General features: G+C 55.8%; 1 protein-coding gene across 1 annotated transcript in view; it reads right to left on the bottom strand.

Annotated features, from left to right (window-relative positions):
- Positions 1-4,560: 4,560 nt before the first annotated feature.
- The window catches only part of LIMD2 (LIM domain containing 2), a 20,408-nt gene continuing 647 nt past the window's right edge, over positions 4,561-24,321 (bottom strand). The window contains exons 2-6 of the mRNA XM_024201208.2: positions 13,682-13,817; positions 12,001-12,140; positions 6,785-6,829; positions 6,164-6,303; positions 4,561-5,484 (exon numbers count right to left, since the gene is read on the bottom strand). Of these exons, the coding sequence (XP_024056976.1) occupies positions 5,325-5,484; positions 6,164-6,303; positions 6,785-6,829; positions 12,001-12,042 (387 nt within the window). The 5' untranslated portion in view covers positions 12,043-12,140; positions 13,682-13,817 and the 3' untranslated portion in view covers positions 4,561-5,324. The remainder of the gene's footprint in view (positions 5,485-6,163; positions 6,304-6,784; positions 6,830-12,000; positions 12,141-13,681; positions 13,818-24,321) is intronic.

The following is a 24,321-nucleotide window of genomic DNA, read 5'->3' as shown; positions in this document are numbered from 1 at the left end:
AAACGGGAACCATTGTTTTAAGTCTCTGTTTTAAAAATTCCCTCCCGAGGTGTTGCCGGGTGATGTTGGCAGGTTTGGGGCTGGCCCCGCTGATCCCTCGGTCCCTGGCTCCTGCTGATCCTCTAAAGGAAAGTCTGTTTCTGCATCTTCCCAGGTTACAAATACAGCGGGGGAGATGACGCAAGCGACGGGGCCGAAGTTACCCCCTTCCCTGGGCCTGAGGGGCAGGGCCTGTGGGGGTTTCAAACTCTCCCCTGCATAAGGCTTCCACTCATTATGTAACTGTCCTCTCCTTCCATCCTGGTGTCTGGGGCTGATCGCTGGATTCAGGCGGGGGTTCACTTAAGGCCCCAATTTCTGCAATGCTTTCCTCCTTCCCTCCCCCGCCCGCCCACCCCGCCTCTCCCAGGAGCTGTTACAAAATCTAAAATGACTCGGAGATTTTCAGAATGGCAACACGCGCTCTCACTCTCAAATGAGAACCCAACCAGCAGCGCCCGGTGTGTGCCAAGTGGGAGGAAGTGAAACAGGCTTTTGAAACTGCCTCGGCTGCTTTCATCATCCAAACCAAGAAAAGGTAAACAAACTCCACGGAAAGTGAAAAGCAAATTTAAAACCGTCCCCCTCTCCCGCTGCCCCTATTTGTTCATCTAAGATGGGGTCACAGGCACCTAAGGCATTTTTAAAATATTTCTTCTAGGCACAGACATTCCACGAGAGCTGAACCTTTCGTCCACTCAGCTTCGGCAGCATTGATTTGTAGTTGGGTTATGGTAGCACGTATCTGTTCCAGCTGGGTCCCTGGCCCCACTTGACTAGGTGCTGTCAACCACAGAGCGAGAGGCAGGCCCTGGCCTGGAGCGAAATAGACCAGCCAGGTAAGAGCGGTGCTAAGCTGGGAAGTGATTTACCCAAAGTCACCCAGCAAATCGGTGGCAGACGCAGGAAGAGAACCCGGGTCTCTCATCTCACCGGCCAGTGCTCTAAATCATACAATACTCTAATACTGCAATCAAAAACTAGTCGGATGGAGTCTGAGCCAGGGTGAATTAATTCAGGCCTGCAAGGCTCTGGCTGCAGGGCTAAAAATTACAGTATAGACATTTGGGCTGGAGCCTGGGCTCTGAGACTCTCCTCCCAGGCTTTCAGAGCCCTTGCCCAAACATCAAGGCCAGCTGACCTAGGCCAGCCAGGTAGGGTGACCAAATGTCCCGATTTTATAGGGACAGTCCCAATTTTGGGGGTCTTTTTCTTATATAGGCTCCTATTACCCCCCACCCCCTGTCCCGATTTTTCACATTTGTTGTCTGGTCACCCTACAGCCGGGCCATGCCACAGGTCGTGTATGGCTACGCTGCCATAACCCTGAGCCACGCTGTCTCCTTGTTGAATCTCGGCGTTATTGCCACATGATTCATGTAGCCTTGATCTCAGATCGTTACATTTCCACTTGCAAGGAGTTGTCTCCCATTTGTAGGTTTTACAGCTGCAGCCCACGCCTTCCCAGCCCTCCCAGGTAATTAGCAGCAAAGCGTAACTGCCGTACAGAACGGGCCTTTTGTAGCTCAGCGGCAGCACAGGGAATGTAATTCTTCTGCAATCACCTCTGTAAGTCACAGCAAATAAGACTTTAGTCATCTCTCCCCCCCCCCCCCCCCCCGAGCTCTGCTGGGAGTCAGACACATTCCCACGAGCCAGCAAAGTCAGCCAGGCAACTGGCCAGGGCCTGACCCTGACGGAGACTTCGGGAGCTGTGAGTTCGGTTATCACGTCTCTCATGAGATGGGCTAAATGTGAATCTGCCTGTGGCACTCTCACTGTAGTATCTGCACACCTCCGCTGCCTGAGAGCCAGCACTTTTAAGGCCAAGGTCACAAACGGAGGGTGTGGCAGAGGGACTGGAACTGGGGCCTCCCACGCTCCAGTTTAGCATCCTAATTACTGCAGCAGGATCTGCCTGTGAGGCTAAAAGAACCTGGTGCCTCATGGGCTCGGGGAGATGGATCCTGCAACCCCTCAGTGCCACTATGTTCTCAGTCATGGGGCGGGGGGGGCATCTGCCCCCAATGGGTAGTGGCTGAGGGGTACCCTGCAGCATTAAAACCACCGCTCTCCGCTGCCAGCGTCCAACCCCTTCCCCCTGTGCCCAGGCTGGGGTGGGGTGTTCAGCAGGTGCCCATACCACAAGCCCTGGGTCTCTACAGTCACCTCTGTGCTGGCAGCACCGTTCCCGGAGGCTGGTATAGAATTTCTCATGCCAGTTGTATGGGGAGGAAGGGGCTCACTAAAGGGGCGTGGAAGGGTCAAGAAACAACTTTCCTGTAAGTGACTAAGTGCCCAGCCCTGTGAGCTGCTGTACGCCTTCACCTTCACCTCCAACGGCAGTCAATGACCCCCTTGGGCTAAAGGGGACTCTCCATTGGCAGTATAGGGCCTATGACACGCAGCTCAGCTGCTCCAATTCCATCCACTAAAGCACAATGATAGATATTTCCCCCACTAGCCAGGCAGTTACACTATCATCTTCTAGTTCCATGGGAGGGGGCCCAGTGATCAGGACCCCCAAGCACAGGGGAAAGAAACACCTTCCCTGTGGCTCATAGAGCTGTGGATTACAAGGCAGGCCTGCTTCTGTCCAAGTCATTGTCTTTTTTCCATTCTGTGTTCCCTTCCGCCCGCCTCCACCATGGATCCCAACCAGCGTTGCCCTGCACTGACCTGAGGGGACATCCAGCTGCAGAGCCGAATACTGCAGCTGCCCCCGCTCTGTGGAGGGCTGAGCCCACCCGAAGGTGCTCCGGGGGGTGCTGGCTCCTGAGGCAGAGCCGGCTGTGTGTGGCGTGGCCCTAGCCCAAAGAATGAGTGTGTAACAGAGCCAGCGATAGAGCCACCCGCCCGGAGCGCGGGGCCCACGTACCGTGGGCCTGCTGGATGTGGCTCTCAGTCCCCCTCTAGTGGCGGCGGCTGGGCAGACAGGGTGAGGAGCCGTGACCACCGCCACTAACTGAGCTGGGGGTTTTACCTGAGCCAGGAGAGGCTGCTGCGGTTAGATCCGGAGGGGCCAGGTTCAAGTTGTGCGGCTGCCCCAGCCAGGGGGCCAGCATTACACACGGGGCTCCTTTGCTAGCCGCACGTCAGTCATTCAGTAAGCCCGTATGGGCCAAGGCACGGCCCCTATAGCACGGGGGAAATGCTCAGGCCTTCGAATAGCCTGGCTCTAGGGGACATGTGCTGCAGCGAGGCCCTGCCCCAGGCATCGGAAATCACCTGCCATGCAACTGGGGCGTGAACGCCGAAGTCAGAGCCCAACTTTGCTGGGTGCCTGACTCCACAGTGGGCGTAGCCAGGCATGCGGCCAAGCCAATCGGTGTTGAGAACCAGCACCTGCCACTGCTCCCTGGGCATCCTGGAGCGTCGGCCTGGCCCCCCACCATTACAGCACCGTGTTACCCGCTGCAGAGCTCACGCTGGGGGGGTGGGGAAGGGGAGCAGGCTGCCTCCCCCCGAGCCCGGCACAACCCAGTTACCTCAGGCCCCGGCTGGCCTAGCACCAAGGTTTTCGTACACACGGCGTGAGACCCAGCACTGGGCAGGCAGGCCCACCCTGGAGGTTCAGCATCCCTCTCCCATCCCCTGCAGGAGCTGAGAAGGTGGGCCAGGCTCACTGCTCCCCAGTTTGGTGCTGGGGAAACTGAGGCACGGAGCAGCCCAATGACGTGCTGAAGGAAGCCTGTGGCCACGCCCTGGGTGCATCAGAAAGCCGACTGGGTCGTGATTCGTGTCGCTGTAGAATCTGGCTTGGGCGAGCAGGGAGAGGGCTGTGGAGCTCCCCCATCCCCACCAGGGGCTGAGCTGTTCATGGGGGGAAACGCGCGCTGGTCTTTAGCTGCTCTGCGCAGCGGTACTGGCTGAATGGGGAAGGGGTGGGAGCCTCTATGGCACGCTGGCCTCACCTTACACCAGCGCTGCGCTTGGGTCAAGGCTCAGCCACTAGCCGCTAGCCAGCCTCGCCCGTCCTCCTCTAACCACATCGGGCACCTTGCGCTGCGTGTGCTGGAGGTCAGCCAGTGGTCAGTATATTTCTTCCGCTTTGTTTGCACCCACCCTCTGCCAGATGCACACTTGTGCGTGCGCACGCACACGTGTGCGATGCACACTGCATGCAGCCTCCAGCACTTTGCTTGCTGCCTGGCCCCTGCTCAGCCACCCTGGCTGTGGGTCTGGAGACAGGCTCAGTTGGACTCAACCAGCCAGCGCTATGTGGCACCTGTAGGCTGAGCTGCCCTGGGTGACGGCCACGTCAGCCCAGTCATGAGGAGACGCCCATGTGACTCACTGGTAGACATGCCACCTGAAAGGGCCTGGAATGAATCCCAGGCAGGGGAGGCACCCTCCTCTCTCACCCCCTCCCCTCCGCCCCACCCACCTCCTGTCCATGTGGCTGGCAAAGCGGGGGCTCCCTGGGGCAGTCAACTCTAGCATCTGGCCAGCAGGGGACAGTCACACCCACCATCGGCGCCGACCCCCAGAAAGCAAAATGAGGCAGGCAAGGCTCGGAAACCTTGTATTACAAAAATAATCAAAAAAAGCGCGTGGCCGCGGCCTGGTGCAGCAAGCCGGCAGCCCGGGCTCCGGTGCGGAACGTACCAATCAAAGGCAACTAGAAAAACCAGACAGACAACGTTAAACAGTCACGGGGCAACATCGGGAAGGCTGAACAACCTCAGCTGACCTGAGCTGCTGCAAACCAAAGAGCGACCCCCTCCCTGCTTCTCCCCCCTCACGCCAGCACCGGCAGGCAGGACGGGAGTGGGAAGGGGACGGTTGACACCACGGCACTGGCTCTGTGGACGCCCAACTGCCTCCTTCTCCAGGGCAGCAGACACCTGGGCCTCGTGAACGGGGACGGGGTTAAAGGAAGTGCACTTTGCATGCTCGTCTGGTGGGCGCCCAGAGGCTCTTCCCCGATTTCTGCAAGGTGGGGGGCATATAGATATTAGCAGATACGCCCAGGCCAGCCCTGACCCTCTCCCACCGAGCACCTGCTCTCAAGGGTCATGCTCCATTCAAGTCGGCCCCTTCCAACCGTCCCCACTGAGCCTCGTGCTTCCCAGCACCCTCCCGCCCCACTCAGGTCCTTCACCTGCCAAAGGACACCCCCCCACCCCGGCCACGTGGCTGTTTGGAGCCAGGCGGCGTCTGCCTGCCCCCTGCGGGTCGCCTTTGCTTTACACCAGCTCAGTCAGCCCTCGGTTCAGCTGTACGCTCCACGTTGCCCGTTCTGGGTTCGGCGCGGGGGCGGGGAAGGGCGGGAACGGGCCCCATCACGCCGACTTGGTCCCGCTCTCCACCTCCTTGTGCACCCACAGCTCCTTGTGCTGCTTGCGCCCGAACCCCTCGTCGTAGTTGCCTTTGCTCTTGAACAGCTGCTGGAAGTGGGGCTTGCAGTAGAACTCGCCGTGCAGCGCCGCGTAGCTGCCCAGGCTGAAAGGAAGGTGGCACGGGTCAGCCAGCCCCGGGGGCAGCCGAGCGCCGGGAGATGCCAGCAGGCCACAAGGGGGCGCAACCGCACCTCTAGCAGTGATCGGACAGCCAGGGGAGGGACTTCAAAAGGGAGAATGTGAGGCAGAGGGGAGCAGAGCAGAGGGGCTTGGGGAGCGGAGCTGGGGGAATCAGTGAGGGGTAGGACAGGAGAAAAGACCTGTCACGTCTCTGCATTGTCGCCGGGCACTCAGCAGCCACCCCCGCTCGGAGACGCGGCCTTGCGCCCAGCAGGGGCTCGGATTCTAGGGTAGGGCAACTTGGAAACGTCCTTCCAAACTCCTGACCCGGCCTTTGGAGAAGCCAAACTAGCGACGCTCCCAGTGCAGGCTGGCATGGGACCTGGGGCGCGTCAGTGCTCTGAGGCCCGCTGGTTGCAGTCAACCAACATTCGAGTTTCCTCTCTTAATACCTGTGCTCCAGCCATGCCGGAACGCCTGGGGCTGCCGCTCCGGCCGGAGCAGCGTTCCGGTCCTTCGGCGCCTCCGGGAGAGCTCTGGGCAGCGCCTCGCCCTGCACAGCTTTTCTCAGGACTCCAGCACTTGATCCCGAGTCTGAGCAAAGGGCTGTGACTCCTGGGGGGCTCAGCCCAACCACCCCCCCAGCCCAGCCCCCTCCTCACCTGAGCTTGGCATGGCAGTGATGGCAGCAGAAGCAGGCGTTATGAAAGACGAACTTATCGGCCACCAGCCGCTCCATGGGGTAGACGGGTTTTTGGCAGGCCGCGCACATCTCCTTCACCTGGGCTTTCAGGCTGAACGACTGATCCGCACGGAAACCAAAGGGAGACGTGGTGAGGGGAACGCTCCACCTGCTGAGCGCCCGACAGCATCAAGGGAACACAGGTGTCTGGCCGCCCCCACCGCCCACCTGCTGGGTCATTATTAGCATTTCATATTAGCCCAAATGCTGGGGCATTGGATCTGTGCAAACCAGAGCCAGCCACCCCCCACCCCAAGCAAATAGCTCTTCCCTGTAGGTTTCCATCCAAAGGGTGATCCAGCCCCACTTCGCTTGACAGCGGCTATAGCACAGAGCACAAGGTGATGTGGGTACCGGCTGCCTTGTGATCTGTTCTTTCCATATATCGCCTATCACACACTCGGGGCAAAAGCCACCCTGGCCCAGCCCCCGGCACGCCGGACCCGTCCATTGCCTTTGAGTTACGCCTCCTCGTTCAGAACACGCAGGGGCTGCCCCTAGGGTGGGGAATGGGTCTGAGACGGTCGTGTGGGTCAGGTACCTTGGAACGCTGCACCGTGCTGCCTCCAGAGTTGCTCTTTGCCTCCTAAAGTGGGGGAGAGAAATCAGTGAGAGATTCACCCAACAGGCAGCAGGAGAAGGAGCCGGCCAGGCAGCAAAGAGACACCTGGTGCCTGACTGGGAAGCAGGGAGATGGTGGCAGGTTAGACACGTGTGGGAGGGGGTTAGTTTTATAAGGAACTTTTAGGTTTGTTGCTGATGACACATCGGGCTTTATTTTTCATGCTCCGTACAAAACAACCAACTTCCTCCTGGTAACATAGTCCAACGGGCATTTCCTGTACTAAGTAGTACTGTAATTGGAACTACCACTAGAGGGCACTCGACATGCTTAGGCCAGAATTTTCAAAAGGTCAGCCCCCACAATCAGGGCCGGATTCTCCAGAGCTCAGCACACTGGGTCCACTTTTAAGAAGTCTGGCCTTTACTCTGACCCCTAATTGGGAGCTGAGCGCTTTGGAAAACGTGGCTCCCACATCAACACAGCTGCCAGACAGGCAGACACACCCCTCAGTGAATCCTCAGGTATTGCAGACCAGAGTTTGGGGGCTAGATGCTTCACCCCACTTTACCAGCTAAGCCCCGCGCTACCTGCTGTCCCTCGTCATACAGGAAGCCCCAAGATTTAATGAGGCAAGCCAAGCAAGAGCTTAGCGTATGATGGCCATCCTTAATCCATGGCTCGGGAATGATGCTTGCTGACACACGCACCCACTACTGCAGCCCATAATCCGGTCAGGGACGTGACTGGCTGGTTGCAATTATTATTTCATTGTATTACGGCCGTGCTGAGATACCGCAGCTGAGCTCAGGGTCCCTCGCACTAGGCGCTCCACAGACCCACAGTTGCTTCCCCAAAGAGGTTACAAGCCGAAGAGATGAACCAGCTGACGGGTAAGAAAAAGGAAGTCTCGGTATCTACATTTTACAGATGAGGAACTGAGCACAGACCGGTCAAGTGATTTGCCCAAGGTCACCCAGGCAGCCTGTGGCGCAACAGAGAATTGAACCTAGAGCCCCTGAATCCCAATCCATTGTCTCAGCCACAAAACCAGCTTTCCTCTCCGACTGCTTCCCTTCCCCTCCCCCCCCAGCCCCCCCCAAGCACAGACACTAACACAGGCATTACTCAACTCCAGCTGCATTAAACAGACCCCAGCCCATTGCAGATACACTTGCTCTGCTCCATTTGCCTGTCACCAAAAGGATCAACCTGTTTAATAATCTCTGAGAAAGCACAGCCACAAAGGAATATAGGGAAATGTGTCATTCAAATATTACATGCAAATAACAACATGCGAATCGCTAGGTCTAAAAAAAAACCCTAACAGCCTATCACTGGTACGACGTTTTTACAGGCTGATCCCTGACTTCTAAGAGCATATTGTCTATTATGTTTCACCCATTACTAGTTGTGTTAATATTGTCCTGTGTTTGCTGGCTAGAAATGTGTTGTATGTGCTGTTGAACAAAAAGCATGTTTGTTAAATTACAACCACAAGCTCAAATGGCCTCTCCGTATATTGCTCTGAAACAGTTGTATAAGCTATGACCCACTCAAGACTTGGTCGTGAAGGGTCAAAAGGGGGACACGTAGTAGTAACATTTTATGTTTGTATTTTGTAGAATTTAAAATAAAAAATAATAAAATAATAATTCAATCTATTAATGTATGATTTGGACGTATCCTGCCAGCCACCCTTTTTGAGTAGCAAAAAGGAATGGCCGAATGTGCCATTGGTAGAAATGCATCTGCCAGAATTTCTTTGTATCCGGACTAATTTCAAGGCAGTAACAAACCTTTAAGGGTCACCACTTTGTTGTAGATTTAGCATTTTAAAATAAGTAAAAGAATGCCGTAATAGTTTTTCTTTTGCATTGCAATTTAATGTTCCTGGTCAAAATGTTCTGTGTAAATTAATTCTGTTTTGTGTGTAAATAAAAAAATGTATATTAAAGAATAAGTGTAAAGGCCATCACTAAACCAAATAGTCTAAAAAAACCACGGAGACAAACAGAAGAGCGCCGGGAGGCTGCAACACGCCCCTATTAAAATGTCAAAAAAGGGCAAATTAACAATTCAAAAAATAAAACAGGCCCCTATCAATAAAAATAAAATTGCTATCATCAAAACCAGCATAAAATAACTCCCTAAAAAAATTAATACAAAAAATAATTTAAAAATAGCAAGCACTCGTCAAACAACAGTTAATTACAGCATGACGGTGCAAAACTCATTGGTCCCAATTAAAAAAAAATCACTATATAAACAGGGGGCCTTGCCATGAAACTTTGGGTTCGTTCTGCCAAGACTTCCCCGGAGCATCGTGTCGGGACTGACAGAACCCGGCTCCTCCCTACCCATGACCGGCGGGACTCTCTATCTGTGTGTGTGTGTGTGTGTGTGTGTGTGTGTGTGTGTGTGTGTGTGTGTGTGTGTGTGTGTGTGTAATGTAATTAAATGCATATGCTAATTTGTTGTATCTTCAATAAACGCAGCGTATTGCCTTTTCCCCTGAAAAAGATCCCATGTGCTTCGTATAAGCATAACAACACTCCAGCGGCACGTAGGGCCCTGCACCGTGGGACTGCCAATGTCACTGCATCATCTCACCCAGCCCTGGTGACCAGAGATTCTACTGCTGCTCCAGCCCTGCTTCATTTGCCCCATCACCTCACCCGCTCCACCCAGTGGTCTGACTCTGCTCCCCTGGCTTGTCACTGACAGTGCGACGCGGGTGCGAGCCAGAGAGTTCATCTCTCAAACAGCCGTTCAGGAACACAGGGATTCATGGGCTTCTAGCAAGTTACTCAGCAGCGTAACCCAACTCAGGGAGCAGGGAAATCAATGAACTGGGTAATGAAAATATGTCAGTTTCAGCCCTGTTTGCTAAAGCTTTGTAACTCCAGGCTTGGCGGCTGCTTCAAAGACACCCCTGACCGACTCTCTCCTTCCCCTCTCTCTCCACTTCCCCAGCCTCCTCTCTGTCCCCCCACAATAGCCTGCTACTGCAAGAGCCTTCTCCTCTCCAGCGCCTGCTGTCTGGAACAGCCTCCCTCTCTCTCTCTCTCCAGCCACCCCCTCGGTTCTCCCTCTCCTTTCCCAGCGCCGCCTCTGCTCCCTCTGGCTCCATTGGTATTTTGGGGGAAAACAGTTTGTGTAACACACATGCTGGAAATGCCCATTTCCAGGAGCCGCCTCCGCAGACATTTCCCAGCTGTTCTCAGTGCCTGGCACAATACAGCTGAGGCCAGGGGCCAAATTCTCCTCTCAGGCCAGGTCTACGCTACAGCCCTCTATCGGTATAACTACGTCACTCAGGGGTGTGAAAAATCCACACCCCTGAGCCACGGAGTTACACCGACCTTACCCTCCGCGTAGACAGCGCTGTGCCCACCGGAGAGCTTCTCCCGTCAACGTAGCTGCCACCTCTCGGGGAGGTGGGTTAACGACGCCGACGGGAGAGCTGTGCCGCTGTCGGTGAAGACAAGTCTTCACTCACACCAGCACAAGCCTGGAGTCACCCACTGATCTTAATGGCGAGAGATCTGTAGAAAGGAGAAGAAAATCAGGCCTTGTGAAACTAGATGGACTCCCCTGACTGGGCAGAAGCTGCCCCTTTGCCAAGGGGTCAGCTGCAGAGCGAAACCTCCACACAGTCCCACAGACGCCCATGTAACTGACCTGCACGTCTCGTCATTGATGGGTAAATGGGTCCAGACCACTCTGTGCCTGGCTCGGGCTCGGAATACGCACAGTCTGCCCAGACATCTCTGTGCCTGGCCGGCACGCTCAGTGCCCCCAGGAACAACTTCGCTGAACCAGGAAAAACATCGTCACTTTGAAGCTGAAATACCTCCATGGGCAGCTCTATCGGCAGCGTCCCATGTCTCATCTCTTCTCAGCAGCCTCCGGTCAAGTGCGCTGCCTGTTTAATAGCCGCCACGTCGTCCCTCGGGGGAAGGACTAGCTCCTGTCCTAGCATGGGATGTTCTCGGGTCTTTTTCCATCTCTACCTAGCCTGATCCTGAACGATACATATGCTCCTGATGGAGATCACAGACTGCCATGGAAACGCAAATAAGCACTCAGCACCGCCAGGCAGGAAAGGGGTGAGTGGTAACGTGGCGGGTGGGCCACAGACCCAGCTAATCAGATTTCTGCTTCCTGGGGGTCAAATTTCTGACTGCTTGTCAGTCTCAACCGGGGGGCAGATTTTCCAAAGTACCCAGCAGACGCCACTGTCATATTTAATGGCCCGATTTTCACCAGTGCTCAGCACCCAACACGGGGGTGAGCTCTTGTGAAAAGCTGGCCCAAAAGGCACCACCTCTGGTCAAACCATTCCTTAAGACATCGCTGATCCCGATTCTTTTCTAACATGGTTGGTACTGGTAAGTATCCTCCAGATAGCCTGGGTCAATTGTTTTCAGCCAATGGGATAGTAGCATAGGTGCTGGAACTGGGGGTGCGAGGGGGGCTGCCGCACCCCCTGGCTTGAAGTGGTTTCTATTATATCCAGGGTTTACAGTTTGGTTCAATGGCTCTCAGCACCCCCCCCCCCCACACACACACACACACTATAAAAATTCTTCCAGCACCCCTGGATAGTACAGTAGTGAATTTGTTGCTCAGACTAGTCACTGTCCCTGTTGTCTGGTTGGTCAACTAAGTGACGTGGCATCATCTCTGCTCCCTGATTGGATGACTGAAATATTTCCCATGGTGACCAATACAGCTTTTGGAAGAAGACAGGGTCATGCTAAAGAGGGTGAAAATGCCAGGGATCGGGGCCACGTCGCGACCAGCGTGAGGAATACAAGCCTCTAGTGTCACATCAAGCTGCAGTGCCCCCAAAAGCCGCACATATGCAACACTCACCCTGGGTGGATCAGCGGGCATGGGCCCACAGATCTCTGGCACTAGCATACCCAGCGCTCTTAGCCAAGTCTGCAGCAGCCGCATCAAACTCGGCCCAGCTGCCCCCAGATGGCATGACACTGAGTGGGTTTGAATTACACCTAGCAGGGTTTAACTAGTCAACCAGCCGCAATAATGGCTGATGGATCACCCACGACCCGAAGCCTGTTTCCAAGCGCTCAGTACATGCTCTCTGCCCCTGGGAACACGCAGTGGGGCGGTTCCGACTCTTGCTATGTGAAATAACAACTCCCGGGGGTGAGGAGGACACTTACGTGAGTGGAGGTCGCGCTGGCTGGTCCCTTGGCCTGGAACATGGTTCCTTCCCCCTCTGTCTTTTGGTTTAATCCTGAGGTTGACGTCAGTGGCCAAATGCTGCCGGGCTGCTGCGGCTATGTCTGGCCCCTTGCGATATCTGGGGATGAAATGTCAAGAGAAGCACGGCTCGTATGGGCAGACCCGCTCCCTCGCCCCGGACAAGCTGCCACCAGTTCAAGGCTTGGCAGGGTCGGTGCCTAGAGCGCGGGTGCTTGACCCTGACCAGGTGAATTCGCAAGCTGGGTCCCGGGCAAATATGCAGAGCAGCCCTGGGGGGGCAGCAGCTCCAGGCTTCCACGGTGTGACCTGGGGAAAGGGCAGTGGTAACTGAGCGGCTTGTGGGTGCTGGGGAGGAGGTGGGTCAAATCCTCAGCGGTGCCCCTTGCCTGACAACCTTCCTCCTTCCCCAGGGTCCAGCCTCCAGGATCAAGCTCCTGGGATTGTCTAAGGAATCGGAGCGATTTAGGCGCCCAAATCTCCCAGGCTCCTTTGAAAGTCCCAGCCCGAGCACGAAGGATGGGATTCACAAAGGTGCCTCACTTCCACTGAAACCAACGCGAGTGAGGCACCTAAATACCTTTGTGAGCCCCACCCTGAGCTGAGTTTAGCCCGGTGGCCGGGCACTTGCCTGTGAACGGGGAGCTGCTGTGTAACAGGCTGGGAATCCCAGTCTGCAATAATTGGATGACCACGGCGTGTGACCTAGACAATGAGGGCGAGACCCTGTGTAGTGGCATCGGGTCACTGGGCGTTCCTGTAGCCAGCTAACTTAATAGGGGGCAGTTGGAAAAACGCAATGGCTCTAGATAGTCGCCTCCCAACATGCCCTTGGGGGCGACTGTGCAGTACCTGGCCCATGATTGGGGCTCCTCGGTGCTACAGAGAAATAATAATGGCGGAGCTATCAGCAGGGGAGATGCCACGGCCAGGCTCCAGGCCAGAGTCACGCAGCTGCTCTGTCAAGGCAGGGAGCCCGGCGATCAAAGGGACCCGGAACGTGGGAGGGAGGGGGAGTTGTGAGTGATCTGTCTGTGAGGAGAACAGGCTGACTTGGAGACAGACAGGTCCTGGGGGAGCATCTGAAGCGGTGGGGGCCTTGCCCAGCTCCCGGGGGGTGCTAAGCCGTGGGGAAAAGCAGGCACGCGCACAGACTGGGGATGGTTTTAAGAGAGCTGGGATCACCCCCTGCACAGACCCTCGGCTCTAGCTCTAGGAGGGGCCCGGTGCCCCCCGCATCAGGCTCCGCGCTATCCTCAGGCCGAGCGCGCAGGATTTGCAGGTGCTGCAGCCCCTGAGAAAGTGCCTCCGATTTTACCCAACTCATTTCCCGTCTCCTCTGTGGTTTGCTTGTTATTTCCTGCTCCATCGAGCCGCACAGCCGGAGTTACCCTTGGCCAGACGCACATGCTCAGCGGGGTCAGAGCAGGCCAGCCACCGCCCACCGGAACCAGAACACCCACTAACAAGGGGGGTCACAATCCAGACCCACCTGGAGGGGCTCGGGCCCTAGGGCACGCACCCTGGCAAAGAGAACCAGGGCCCTCTCTCTCCTTAGGACCATCAAAGGGGTCTGTGGACCTCCCGAGAAGCTTCCTGTCCCAGCCAGAACCGGGGCTGAAAAAGAAACAAAGCTCTTACCAGGCTCCGTCGAGCTCCAGCTGCGGCTGGGGTGGAGCCGAGCGACAAGCCGAGATGCTTTGTCCCTAGTCAGGAGATCGGCCCTCTGGGGAGGGGACGTTCTCAGCACCAAGGAGACGCTCGGGGCTGGGGAGACCTACAGAGAAAACACAGAGAGTGTCTGTCCCAGTAGAGCAGTAACAGCATTGCCCAGTGCGGGGGAGGGGGGCGCAGGCTCCGACGCCGGGGGGCTTGGCACTGCCCAGTGCCCCACTGCCCTGATGTAAACCCACTCCAGTTGGGGGGGTCCAGAGCCTAACCTGCCTGTTCTCTAGGGTCACCGGAGCGTCATCCCCGCTGCCCCAAAACATGTCCAGAGAGCGAGACACCAACAGACAGGGAAACAGCTGCCCAGACGTGCAGAAAGCCCCTAGGTTTCTCACCTACCCCCACCCCTTAACCTCTGCCCTTCACACATCCCTCACCGTGCCCCACACCTTCAATCCCCCTCCTTCCACACACCCCACCAAAGCTCCCCCCACTGCATGCCCTGCCCTGCACAGACCCATGTCAGAGACCCTCCCCTCTGTGCACGTACCCGGCTCAGACCCCCTCGTCTCAGTAACGAAGGCCCAGTGGAGGGGCCCCTCGGTGCACAGCTCTGCAGGGACTGAATAGGAGATGTTGCTACACATCCTTCCTGCCAGAGGACAGGGAGGGGAGGCAGCCGTGAAAGCAGCCAGGGAAAGGGTGCGCTCAGGAGTGTGGGTCAAACATCCTGTGTTAGGTCAGAACCCACAGGGTGGCAGCTACCACCAATGCGGCCGCCCCGCCAATGGAGGTGCTAGTGCAGACAGGGCTCAGGCGTCGGGGTCAGAGGATACGATGGTAAGAACGCTGGATTCATGTCTACACTACAGCCTAGGCTGCTGGGAGCGGCACAGACGGTGAATTGCAGGGCCCATACTCGCCAGCGTAGATGCATCCAGAAGGGTTGTCGCCGTCCCAGCCCATAGAGGCTTTACCAGTGTCTCTAGAGCAGCCTTTCTGGGCATGGCCCCGCTGCTCTAGAACAGCCTTTCCATACACGGTATTGTGGCCAAGAGTAGCATTACAGGGGGCTCTCCCCCGCGCTCCAGAACTGCCTTCCAAGCTCCATCATCATCCCAGCCATTCCGGAACAGACTTCCTACGTGCCACCCCCCTCTGCTCTAGAACCGCTGTCCAGAGCGCAGTGCTGCCGCTCGAGAACCGCCACCTGCTCACTGAGCTTTGCCCACGGCAACCGCCCATCAGTCTGTGGGATAGCTTTGGCTAGACATCCCTGGTGTGCTGCAAGCGGCTAATGGGTCCAGATCCTCTAACCGACCCGGGCAGCCCCTGCCAGTCACACGGGGCCCGATCAGCGTGGCAACACGGAACCTGCACGCTCAGCCGGGGGGTGTGTGGGGGGAACAGCTTTAAACAAGCAAACTCTGCCGGTGGCATCAAGGGCCTGGGTTTTCCAGGCTAGATCATTCCCAGCTGAACTTGGTCCCTGAGCCCAAAGTGGTCACGTGGCAGGGAGCAGAACCCAGCCCTTCTGAGTGTCACTCAGGGTCTTGCCGCTGGGCCGCGCTGCCTCTCAGTGCCTATAGTTTTACAGCGTTCTAGAACCGAAAGAAATAGTTACCGAGCAGGAAGGAAGCGTGGTGCGGTGGGCAGGGACCCCACTCTCTGCTTCCTGTGTGATCTCGGGTAAGACTCAGCCTCTCTGGGCCTTGGTTTCCCATCTGTACAATTGGGATAAGAGCACCGCCCGGCCTCCCAGGTCTGTTGTGAGGATAAACACACTAGCGACTGCAGCAATGGAGGGCCAGATAAGCACCTTAGAGCGTGTGTGGGCCAATGACATTGCGGGCGAACAGGAGGGGCTGAGCTCTGGAAAGAACCGGAGACGATGAAGCAGAGAGAGAGACAGGCATGGCAGGAAAAGGCGATCTTGTGGGAGGGAGAGCAGGTCAGCGCTAGCTGAGGAGAGAGAGGGGAGCAGCCACATGCAGCGGTGCTGCCTGGGGAGGGTGTGCGTTACACACCAAGAAGTGGGACTGGTCGCTGGCCCTTGGCCACACATCACCCTATGCCCTCAAGAGAGTGAAGAGGAGCAGGGATTGAGACTTGCTTCCACCCACCACAGAGGATACTTAGCTCTTAAGGTCACTCCTGCTGGAACAAGGCCCGACAAAGCAACTATCAGTGATCACGCAGGAAGCAGCAAAAAAAACAAAAAACCAGCTCGGTAACGGAGCTTGTCTCTGAATGGCGGTGGAGGGGACTGGGCCAGATTCATCCCTGGCGCAACTCCACTGACTTCAGTGGCGTCAAGCCAGCGAGGAGTTGGGCCCCCCAGTCGCTCAACACAGGAGTTTGCCCAATCAGGGTTTGGCTGGACTGTAAACCAGCATTGACGAAACACGTCCGGCTCTGCAATAACAGGTGCAGGGACCCAGCAAGTCGTGCGCACTTGTGCCTTATGGGCCAGTCTTTCAAAAGGCTCAGTGCACCCACAATGGGGAGGGCTGCATTTCCCAAAGAGGCCAGCACAGCGGGTGCATGCTGGATGCTGGGCACTTGAAAACTTGAGTCCCTGTTGCCTAAATGGGAGTTGAGCTCTCTGGAAAAGGGGGTTCTACACTCCTCTGGCAGTGCCATTTATACCCCCTTTACGTGCAAATGAGAATCATGCCCACTGCACCCTGTGGCTGGGTTTGCAGTGATTTCTGCTGAATCCTATCATCATTTCTACTCCTGGCTCTGCGACTCACTCACTTTGACACCTTGGTCAAGGCATCGTGCCGCCGCCTGCCTCAGTTTCCCCACCTGCAAGGTGAAGCTCGTGATATTGACCAGCTGGACCTCACATGGAGGGGTGTGCTTTGCAAGGCTAACTCTGTCTGTAGAATACAGCTAGTCAGGAATTTTGCAACAAATTGCTTTCTCGTCAATAGAAAAAGGGTCGACATTGAATCAAAATGTTCTGATTGACTCAAACCGGCGGGCCGGGGGAGGTTCCGTTTTTTGTTTCACAAATATTTTTGAGATTTCAACTTTTCATCCCAGTCTGAGACAGGGAAAAATGGCAAACTCTTGAATATATTCATGGGGCAGGAAAACTGTTTTCCCACCCAGCTCTAATGTAGAGCACTTTGAGATCCAGAGATGAGAGGCTCTCTATTAGTGGGTGCTAATTAACGATCGATTATCCAGCCCTGATCCTCCTCTGTGGCCCATGAAGCGCAGGCAGCTAGACACACTGGCAGTAACAAAAGGGGCGACTTTATTATTTTTGTTTTAATAACCAAGCAGACTCGGTGCCGCTTTCTCATGGCCCCTATTGACGTTCTGCGTCGGATGCTCCTGGGAAATGGAGCGCTGTCGCCAGCTGCCGCTGGGAGTGGATTCCCCCCAGTCAGGAGCAACTGTGGGCTGACTCAGCAGTAGTGGAGCTTGTCAGAGAGTGAGCAGAGCTGGCCGTGAAGGGGAGACGTGGGAAATGTCTCCTGCTGGGATTCTCACCCTGCGGTGCCCCTCGGGGCTTTGGGGCATCTTAAGTCATAGCACAAAATCCCTGTTGAGGAAACGACATGTTTCCCGCTTCGCTCTGCCAGCTGGAACATCCACTCAGGCCAACGGTTGCTGCCACCTGATGCCTGTTTGGGACCCGGTGTGGAATGAGTTGGTGGGTACTTAGTGCAGACCCCCAGTGGAACAGTCACCTCCTGCCCCTTGTCAGCCGCATCATCAGAGAGAGGACGAATGGAACAGACAATGGTGACCGACCTGCCCCTTCACCATTAGAGGGTGCCCCTCCAGGGCAGGGCGTGGGGTGGAGGGGGCGCCGGGACAGCATGGAGGAAGCCTGCGCCTGTCCATGACAATTCACCAATGCTGGACTTGCTTAGGGCAGAGTCCTGAAGTCCCGGCTCCAGCAAACTCCCAGAGACTTCAGCAAGTGTGTGCCGGAGTCAGGACCTCAGGGTCTGGCCCTTCCATTCTTTTATTTAATTATTGTCTCTGTAGACAAGCTGAAGGTATCTGCAGGGTGGGAGGGGCTCCGGCAGCCACGAATGCCATGCGACAACGCTGAAGCACCACAAAATGAGTCACTTTCTGCTGACACTGAACAAGGAACTTTATTAGAATAAGGAAAACAGGCTCAGTGGTTTGAGCATTAGCCTACTAAACCCAGGGTTGTGAGTTCAATCCTTGAGGGGGCCACTTAGGGATCTGGGGCAAAATCAGTACTTGGTCCTGCTAGTGAAGGCAGGGGGCTGGACTCTTTTGGGGTCCCTTCCAGTTCTATGAGATAGGTATATCTCCATATATTATATTATCCCTTAAGCTGCTCTGCCTCTCTGCTTCACTGCAGAGTTTCTGCTTAGAATCTTTCCCACCACCCCCGGTTTCCTGCTACAGATTTAAAGAAACAGTACCCGATTGTCGCAACGAACAACCTCCACACACCCACGGGCACACATAGGGTCTGTCAAACTCTGCCTTCTGCTAACCGTCGCCCCATGCTGGCGTGTCACTCGGAGGACATGATCTCCCCTGCCACAGTGAAATCTACACCTGCCAATTGCTCTGACAGGACTAAGGAGACTTTCGGCAGTATATTTGTGAGGGGCAGTGGTACCTCTCGGCACGGCAGAGATGAAGATTTCCTCCCTCCTCTCACTGCGTTCTCTTCTCCTAGGCCACTCGGCAAAAGCCTGGAGCAACCTCTGGCCAGCTGGTGAGCGGCCCTTCGGAAAGCCAAAATGCTTCCTGTAGGGCTAGCGAGCCAGGCACCGGGCCCCTCTCAAGCATATGGTTCCCATTACAAGCACTGCACGGAGTATGTTTACTGGTAGGATAATCGTGCCTGTGCGTCAGACTTTCCCAGGGGTAAAGCGCAGGGCAGGAAAGCTCCTTCGCGCTGCATGTCTATGAGAAACAGCACCACGTGAAGGGCGCCTGGCCTCATTTGCTAACGTCCTTTGAGTGAATTACGGCTGGTGAAAGGTGCCAGGTATCCAAATCAGCACGTGCTCTGCCAGAACAGGGGGATGACTTGCACTCAGTACCTTCGACACGGCTCTTCCCTCTGCACCCGGGAAGCATGTGTGAAAGAGCCCAGCCCGACGGCCCGTGGGGTTGATTTTCCTGGCTTAGCCATCGTGTGCAAGCAGTGACAGTGCAAATTTCACGTGGCCCATTCAGCCCTTGCCCTCTCTGCCAGCCAGGGCACCAACTGAATTTTTTTGACATGTGGAGCTAATCTGAGACCCACCAAACTCACTGCACCCCGGGCAGAGGTGCCCCCGTTTCTATAGCAACAGTTTTGGGGCCTTGACTGGCCTGGGCTAGATCGGCAGCAGGGGCTGGGAGGCTGCACTAGCGCGAGCATCCACTTTGCTGGGTCCAGACGGGCTCGCAGAGGGCGGGGGAACACATTGGGGACCTAACTGAGTATCCGCAGGAGGGAGGTTTTCCTTCCCGCCCCGCCCATTAGTGCAAGATAGGAGAGAGCCTGGGTCTGAGCATGCTCAGGGCTCACATGTGAGCTCGCGCTGGACGCTTGGAGGGACGGGCGGGCGCATAAGAGCAGTTGGAGCAGGTCGCGGGAGGGCGGGGTTAGTCTGTGGCAGACTAGAAGCGCCCCCTAGTGCTCTCTGACCTGTACTGCATGTGAGACACTGGGAAACATATGGACCAGGAATGAATAGCACATGGGTGATTCTCCTTTCCAGCCAAGGCGGGGAGACAAAAGATGGCCCAGTGGTGAGGGTCCTCGCCGGGGACTGCAGAGGTGTGAGTTCAAGCCCCTGTGCTACCAGCTTTCCTGTGTGACCTTGGGCAAGTCGCTTTGCCTTGGCTCTGCATCTATAACATAGGGATAATAGCACTGCCCTACTTCATAGGGTGCTCAGATACTACAGTGATGGGGGCAGGTAAGTACCTTCCCTAGATGCTAACCCAGCAGCTACCATTGACTTCAGTTGGAGTTGCTCAGCGTCTTGCAGCCGGGTGCAGATATAATGCACCAAGCTCACAGTTCTAGCCCTTTTCCAGCCACATCTTGCTGCCGAGTTGCCTCTTGAAAGATTGCCCGCGGGAAGGAAATCTGCAGATAGGATGCTGAAGAGAAATAAGTTTCTAGGAGAGACAGGGCTGCCTTTGTCAGGGGCGACACTGCACGAACCATTTTGGAACGGAGAGGAAAAAACCCTCCCACTCACCCCCACAAGTATCCTTGGAAGCAAAATGGGAGCGGCTGGAGCAGGTGTCTTTGGAAGGACACCAGGCAGAGGGGAATGTTGAGATCCATAGCAACTGCCTTTCAACAGCAGGATCTCAAAGCACTGTACAAGCCCCTCAGCTCCCTGTCAGATGGGGGGGGCTGAGACTCCCCTACTTTATGGCCAGGGGAAACTGAGGCACAGCAGAGCGGTCAATTAAAAAAAAAACCACACAATTGTTATGATTTGTATTGCAGTAGTGCCTCAGGGCTCTACTCAAGGATCGGGAGCGGACTGTCCTAGGTGCTGAGAAACGGGTAGTCAGAAGACAGTCCCCAGAGAGATCTCAATCTAGGTTTCGGACAAGCCAATTGAAAAACCTGGGGCAGGAAGAGGGCAGATGCGCTAGCACTAAAAGTGCACGTTTCCCAGAAGTAGGGTTGGTCTCCGCTCGCCCCAGGCCCAGCTGTGTTCAGTTGGCAGCATCCCGTGGGCACCGCCACAGAGGCGAGTCTTAAGGAGGCGTCTGGAGAAAGCGCTGCTGGTGGATTCCTGCAGTTGGTAGGCGCAGCGTCAGCTGAACACCAGTGGAATTGGAGGAGCGGTGCAGGGCAAAGGTTCCCCTGCCTGAGGCCGGAGAGCAGCAGCACCGTATTTGCCCTAACCCGTCAGGCTGACGGGCCCAGCTCTCAGCAGAGGAAGCCCTGAGTTAGCACGCTGACCATGATAGATGCCTCGAGCGGCTGTGAGCTTGCACTGAATGCAAGCACCAGCCGCCAGGCAAAGAGGGGCCCGTAATCAACCCTGGAGGGATGATTGGGACAGTCTGGTCACTGGTGGAAGCAGAGTTCCTTTGAGGAGATTTGGGACTTGTACATGAGACTGCAATGTGGTAATTACTGTGGCTAATTGACTCGCATGAAGAGAACAATTAAGGGCCCTGTGGCTCGCGCCGTGCCATAAGGCCCAGATCCTCAAAGGTCTATAGGCTCTTGACGCCCATTGATTTCAGTGGGAGTTAGGCACGTAAATACCTAACTGGCTGGTAAAGGTGCTGGGCCACATCTGTTTATTGTCGTTATCGCTGGTCGAGTCCTGACCCCCCTCCACCAATGTGGCAGAAGGATTTTCTACCCCCACGGCCAAAGGGGGACGGAGGAATTTGGAGCAAAGAGGGGAACCCCCACTCCAGTTCCAGCCTTCTCGCTGGCAGGAGGTCAGAGGTGCCGTGGGGTTTGGAGGCGAATCTTCTGCTGGAGTTGACACTTTCTGACGTCTGTCCTCTGGCACGTTCCTACCGGGGGGGGCCCCAGAACTCTACAGGACACGGGGCTGCCCCGGAGACAATCCCATAAACTCTAGCCAGCTTTTGTCCTTTTTCACTCCTCCTTCCATCACTGTGCCCCTCCGTCTGGCCGAGGGGGGCTGCACACTGCTCCCTCTAGACCCACTGGCTCCCCAGAAAGTGGCCCAGGACTCCCTGTGCCCCTCAGGGGCTGAGGAGGCTGTTCATAATGGGCTCACTGGCTGATCCTGAGGGAGAAAAATTCCCCCCTAAGCAATTGCTCGGTAAAGCTCCCAGCAGCCTTCAAGCGTCACTGCAGGGAAGCCATCTCCTTGGGAGGTTCCACACGCGATCATAGCTGCGCTTGGGACCATTACCAGCCGGCTGCAGCCCGTCTGGGCCCGATCCTGAAAGCTGACACTGAAGTGAGTGGGAGTCGGGGGTGCTTGGCTCATCTCAGGAGCAGGCCCTTGTTGTTATTAGACACCAGCCAACCCAGAGGAGCATTAGCTTGGCCATGCCGAAATACTGGTCCATTTGGTGTCCTGCTCCTGGCAACGGCCATTACCTGATGCTTCAGGGGTTGGCAAAAGCAATACACCTAACGCAGCCAGTCTGGCATACGTTGCTGTGTATGGAAGCACGGGATTCATTCCTGATCCCCACAGCGGCTCTTAGCTCATTCCCTGCACCAGGCACTTTGAATACCACAGAGCTGCAAATTACACTGGCCATAAAATCATTCGCCCCCCCTTTTAGAATCTTCCAATGGTATCTGACTTTCAGTCATACTGGGGCAGAGAGTTCCACAGGTAGCTGATTAGCTGCATGAAGAATTAGAGGGTCTGCAGTAGTTGGGTACAGGCAAATGGCTAAGACAGAGAGACAGACAAGGCATTGAGCGGTTAATTTGAGGCTCGTAGAGAGAACCATTCTGACATATATAAACACCGAAACAAGGACCACGGTGGTGTTATACTGTCTGAGAGTCCCCCTTCAAACACCATGACTGGACTTCTCTTTGGCTCCAGGCCACCTCTCCCTGCATTGGACCTCTCAGAGTTCTTCAACTCCATCTCCAGGGTGGCTCAGTTCCATTCATCCGTGTCTCCCAACAAATGCTTGCAAGAACTCAGCCAGCCACTGATGGGAGTTCTTGGAGGGTCACAGTTTGCAGGGCTATGACTGTTGAACTGAGCCCTAGCCCACACCTCGCCAGTACTGAATGGCAACAGTGCTGGTGAGACCAAACACAAACCACTTGGGATTTCTCGATCAAGGTGATTTGGAGACTAGACATTAAAAAAAAAAAAAGTAGGAGACTTTAGAGGGTGCGGAAAGCCAGTCGTTCTGGTTTAATTCATCTGAAACTGGCTTAATTCATCTGAAACTCCACTGTCCCCTTCAAATTTGCCGCTCTCTGCTTTTCTACTAAACTCTCTCTGCTTTGTGGTTCTCTCGCCCTCTCAGCCAATGGGTCTGTTGCATCTACCAGTTGCACCCTGTCTAACATGCAGACAGAGCTCTCTCAGGGGCTGTCTTCTTGGTTTTTTGTTTGCACTGCCGCTAGCACAATGGGGACCTGATCCTTGATTGGGGGTAACAAGCCTACAAGTTTGGCCTACAAGTCATTTCCTGTCAGTTTCAACTGGACTAGGTTTAAAATGATCCATTTGAATCAAACGGGTCAGTGTGTCATCTCTCTGTGCTTCCGTTTCCCCCATCTGTAGCATGGGGACAATGATCCTGACCTCCTGGGAAAGCATTTTGAAATCTATGGATGCAAAGTGCTAGATAAGAGCAAGATTTTATTATTAAAACTCCTAGACCTGGAACAATCTCCCAAGGGAAGCCATGAAAGCCCCTCGCTCAAGAGGTTTAAAGCTGGACTGGATGAGACATTAGGAAATGCACTGTCAGGAATAATCCTGCATTAGCCAAGGGGGATAAACTAGCTGTGATCTAACAGCTCATCTCCCATCTCTGGTTTCTCTGATCACATTAAAAATGGACACCCCCCCCTCCAGCCCCTCCCTCGTGTGTATTGCAGCATGTGACAAAGAGCTGCTGAAGAGGTTACAGCCCAACCAAGGCTGGGAAATTCAAGGGAGGAAAAAACAACCCTGCGGTGCAGAGGGGTGGGGTGGGGGTGAGGAGGGCTGGCTGGAAAACAAGAAGTGGGGCGGGGGGGGAGCATGAGAAACACCTCAATAGCCCTGGGCTGTGGGAAAACCAGATTCAGTGCCCTGCTCTGAATGAGGCAGAGCAGGACCTTGAACTTGCATCTCCCCCGTCCCATGTGCATGTCCCTACCACGGAGCGGGGGACAGACCAGACAAGCTAGCCTGGAACTGCTGAAGTTTCCATCACAACCACTACATTGCCACCAAATGGTTCAGTTTGACCAAGAAGGCATTTCTGATGGACCACAAGTTGAAACCAAACCGTTCCAGCCGGCTTCCGGGCTGTGTCTCCAGCCCAGCTGCCCCCAGCCCAGCATCACCCCTGGCCCGCTCGCTCTCGCTTCTGCTCACCACCAGGCCAGCTCCTCGCCTTGCAAGCCCAGGCAAGGCTCGGAGAGGTGTCCATCTCCCCAGAGGGCTATGGGTTCACGCCGCCTGGCCCCTGGCTGAGCCCATGTCCCGGAGCGGTCCCCCGGCAGGACTTAATGTGTAACGAAAGCGGTGCCGGGGCTCAAGCAATTGTTTTACTTTCATAACTGACGCAGCAAGCCCAGAAGTGCCGGGGCTCTGAACTGCCCGGCCCAGAGGTGATGGGGCCCTGAACTGCCCCGTCCAGAGGTGCCGGGGCCCTGAACTTTCCCATCCAGAGGTGCCGGGGCCCTGAACTGCCCCGTCCAGAGGTGCCGGGGCTCTGAACTGCTCTGTCCAGAGGTGCCGGGGCTCTGAACTGCCCTGTCCAGAGGTGCCGGGGCCCTGAACTTTCCCGTCCAGAGGTGCCGGGGCTCTGAACTGCCCCGTCCAGAGGTGCCGGGGCTCTGAACTGCCCTGTCCAGAGGTGCTGGAGCTCTGAACTGCCCCGTCCAGAGGTGCCGGGGCCCTGAACTGCCCCGTCCAGAGGTGCCAGGGCCCTGAACTTTCCCGTCCAGAGGTGCC

Source organism: Terrapene carolina, unplaced genomic scaffold (assembly GCF_002925995.2).
Source record: "Terrapene carolina triunguis isolate 2854851 unplaced genomic scaffold, T_m_triunguis-2.0 Scaffold193, whole genome shotgun sequence".
In the NCBI taxonomy this organism is placed as follows: domain Eukaryota; kingdom Metazoa; phylum Chordata; order Testudines; family Emydidae; genus Terrapene; species Terrapene triunguis.
Note: the sequence above shows the minus strand (reverse complement) of the source record. Positions and strands in the feature narration are given on the sequence as shown.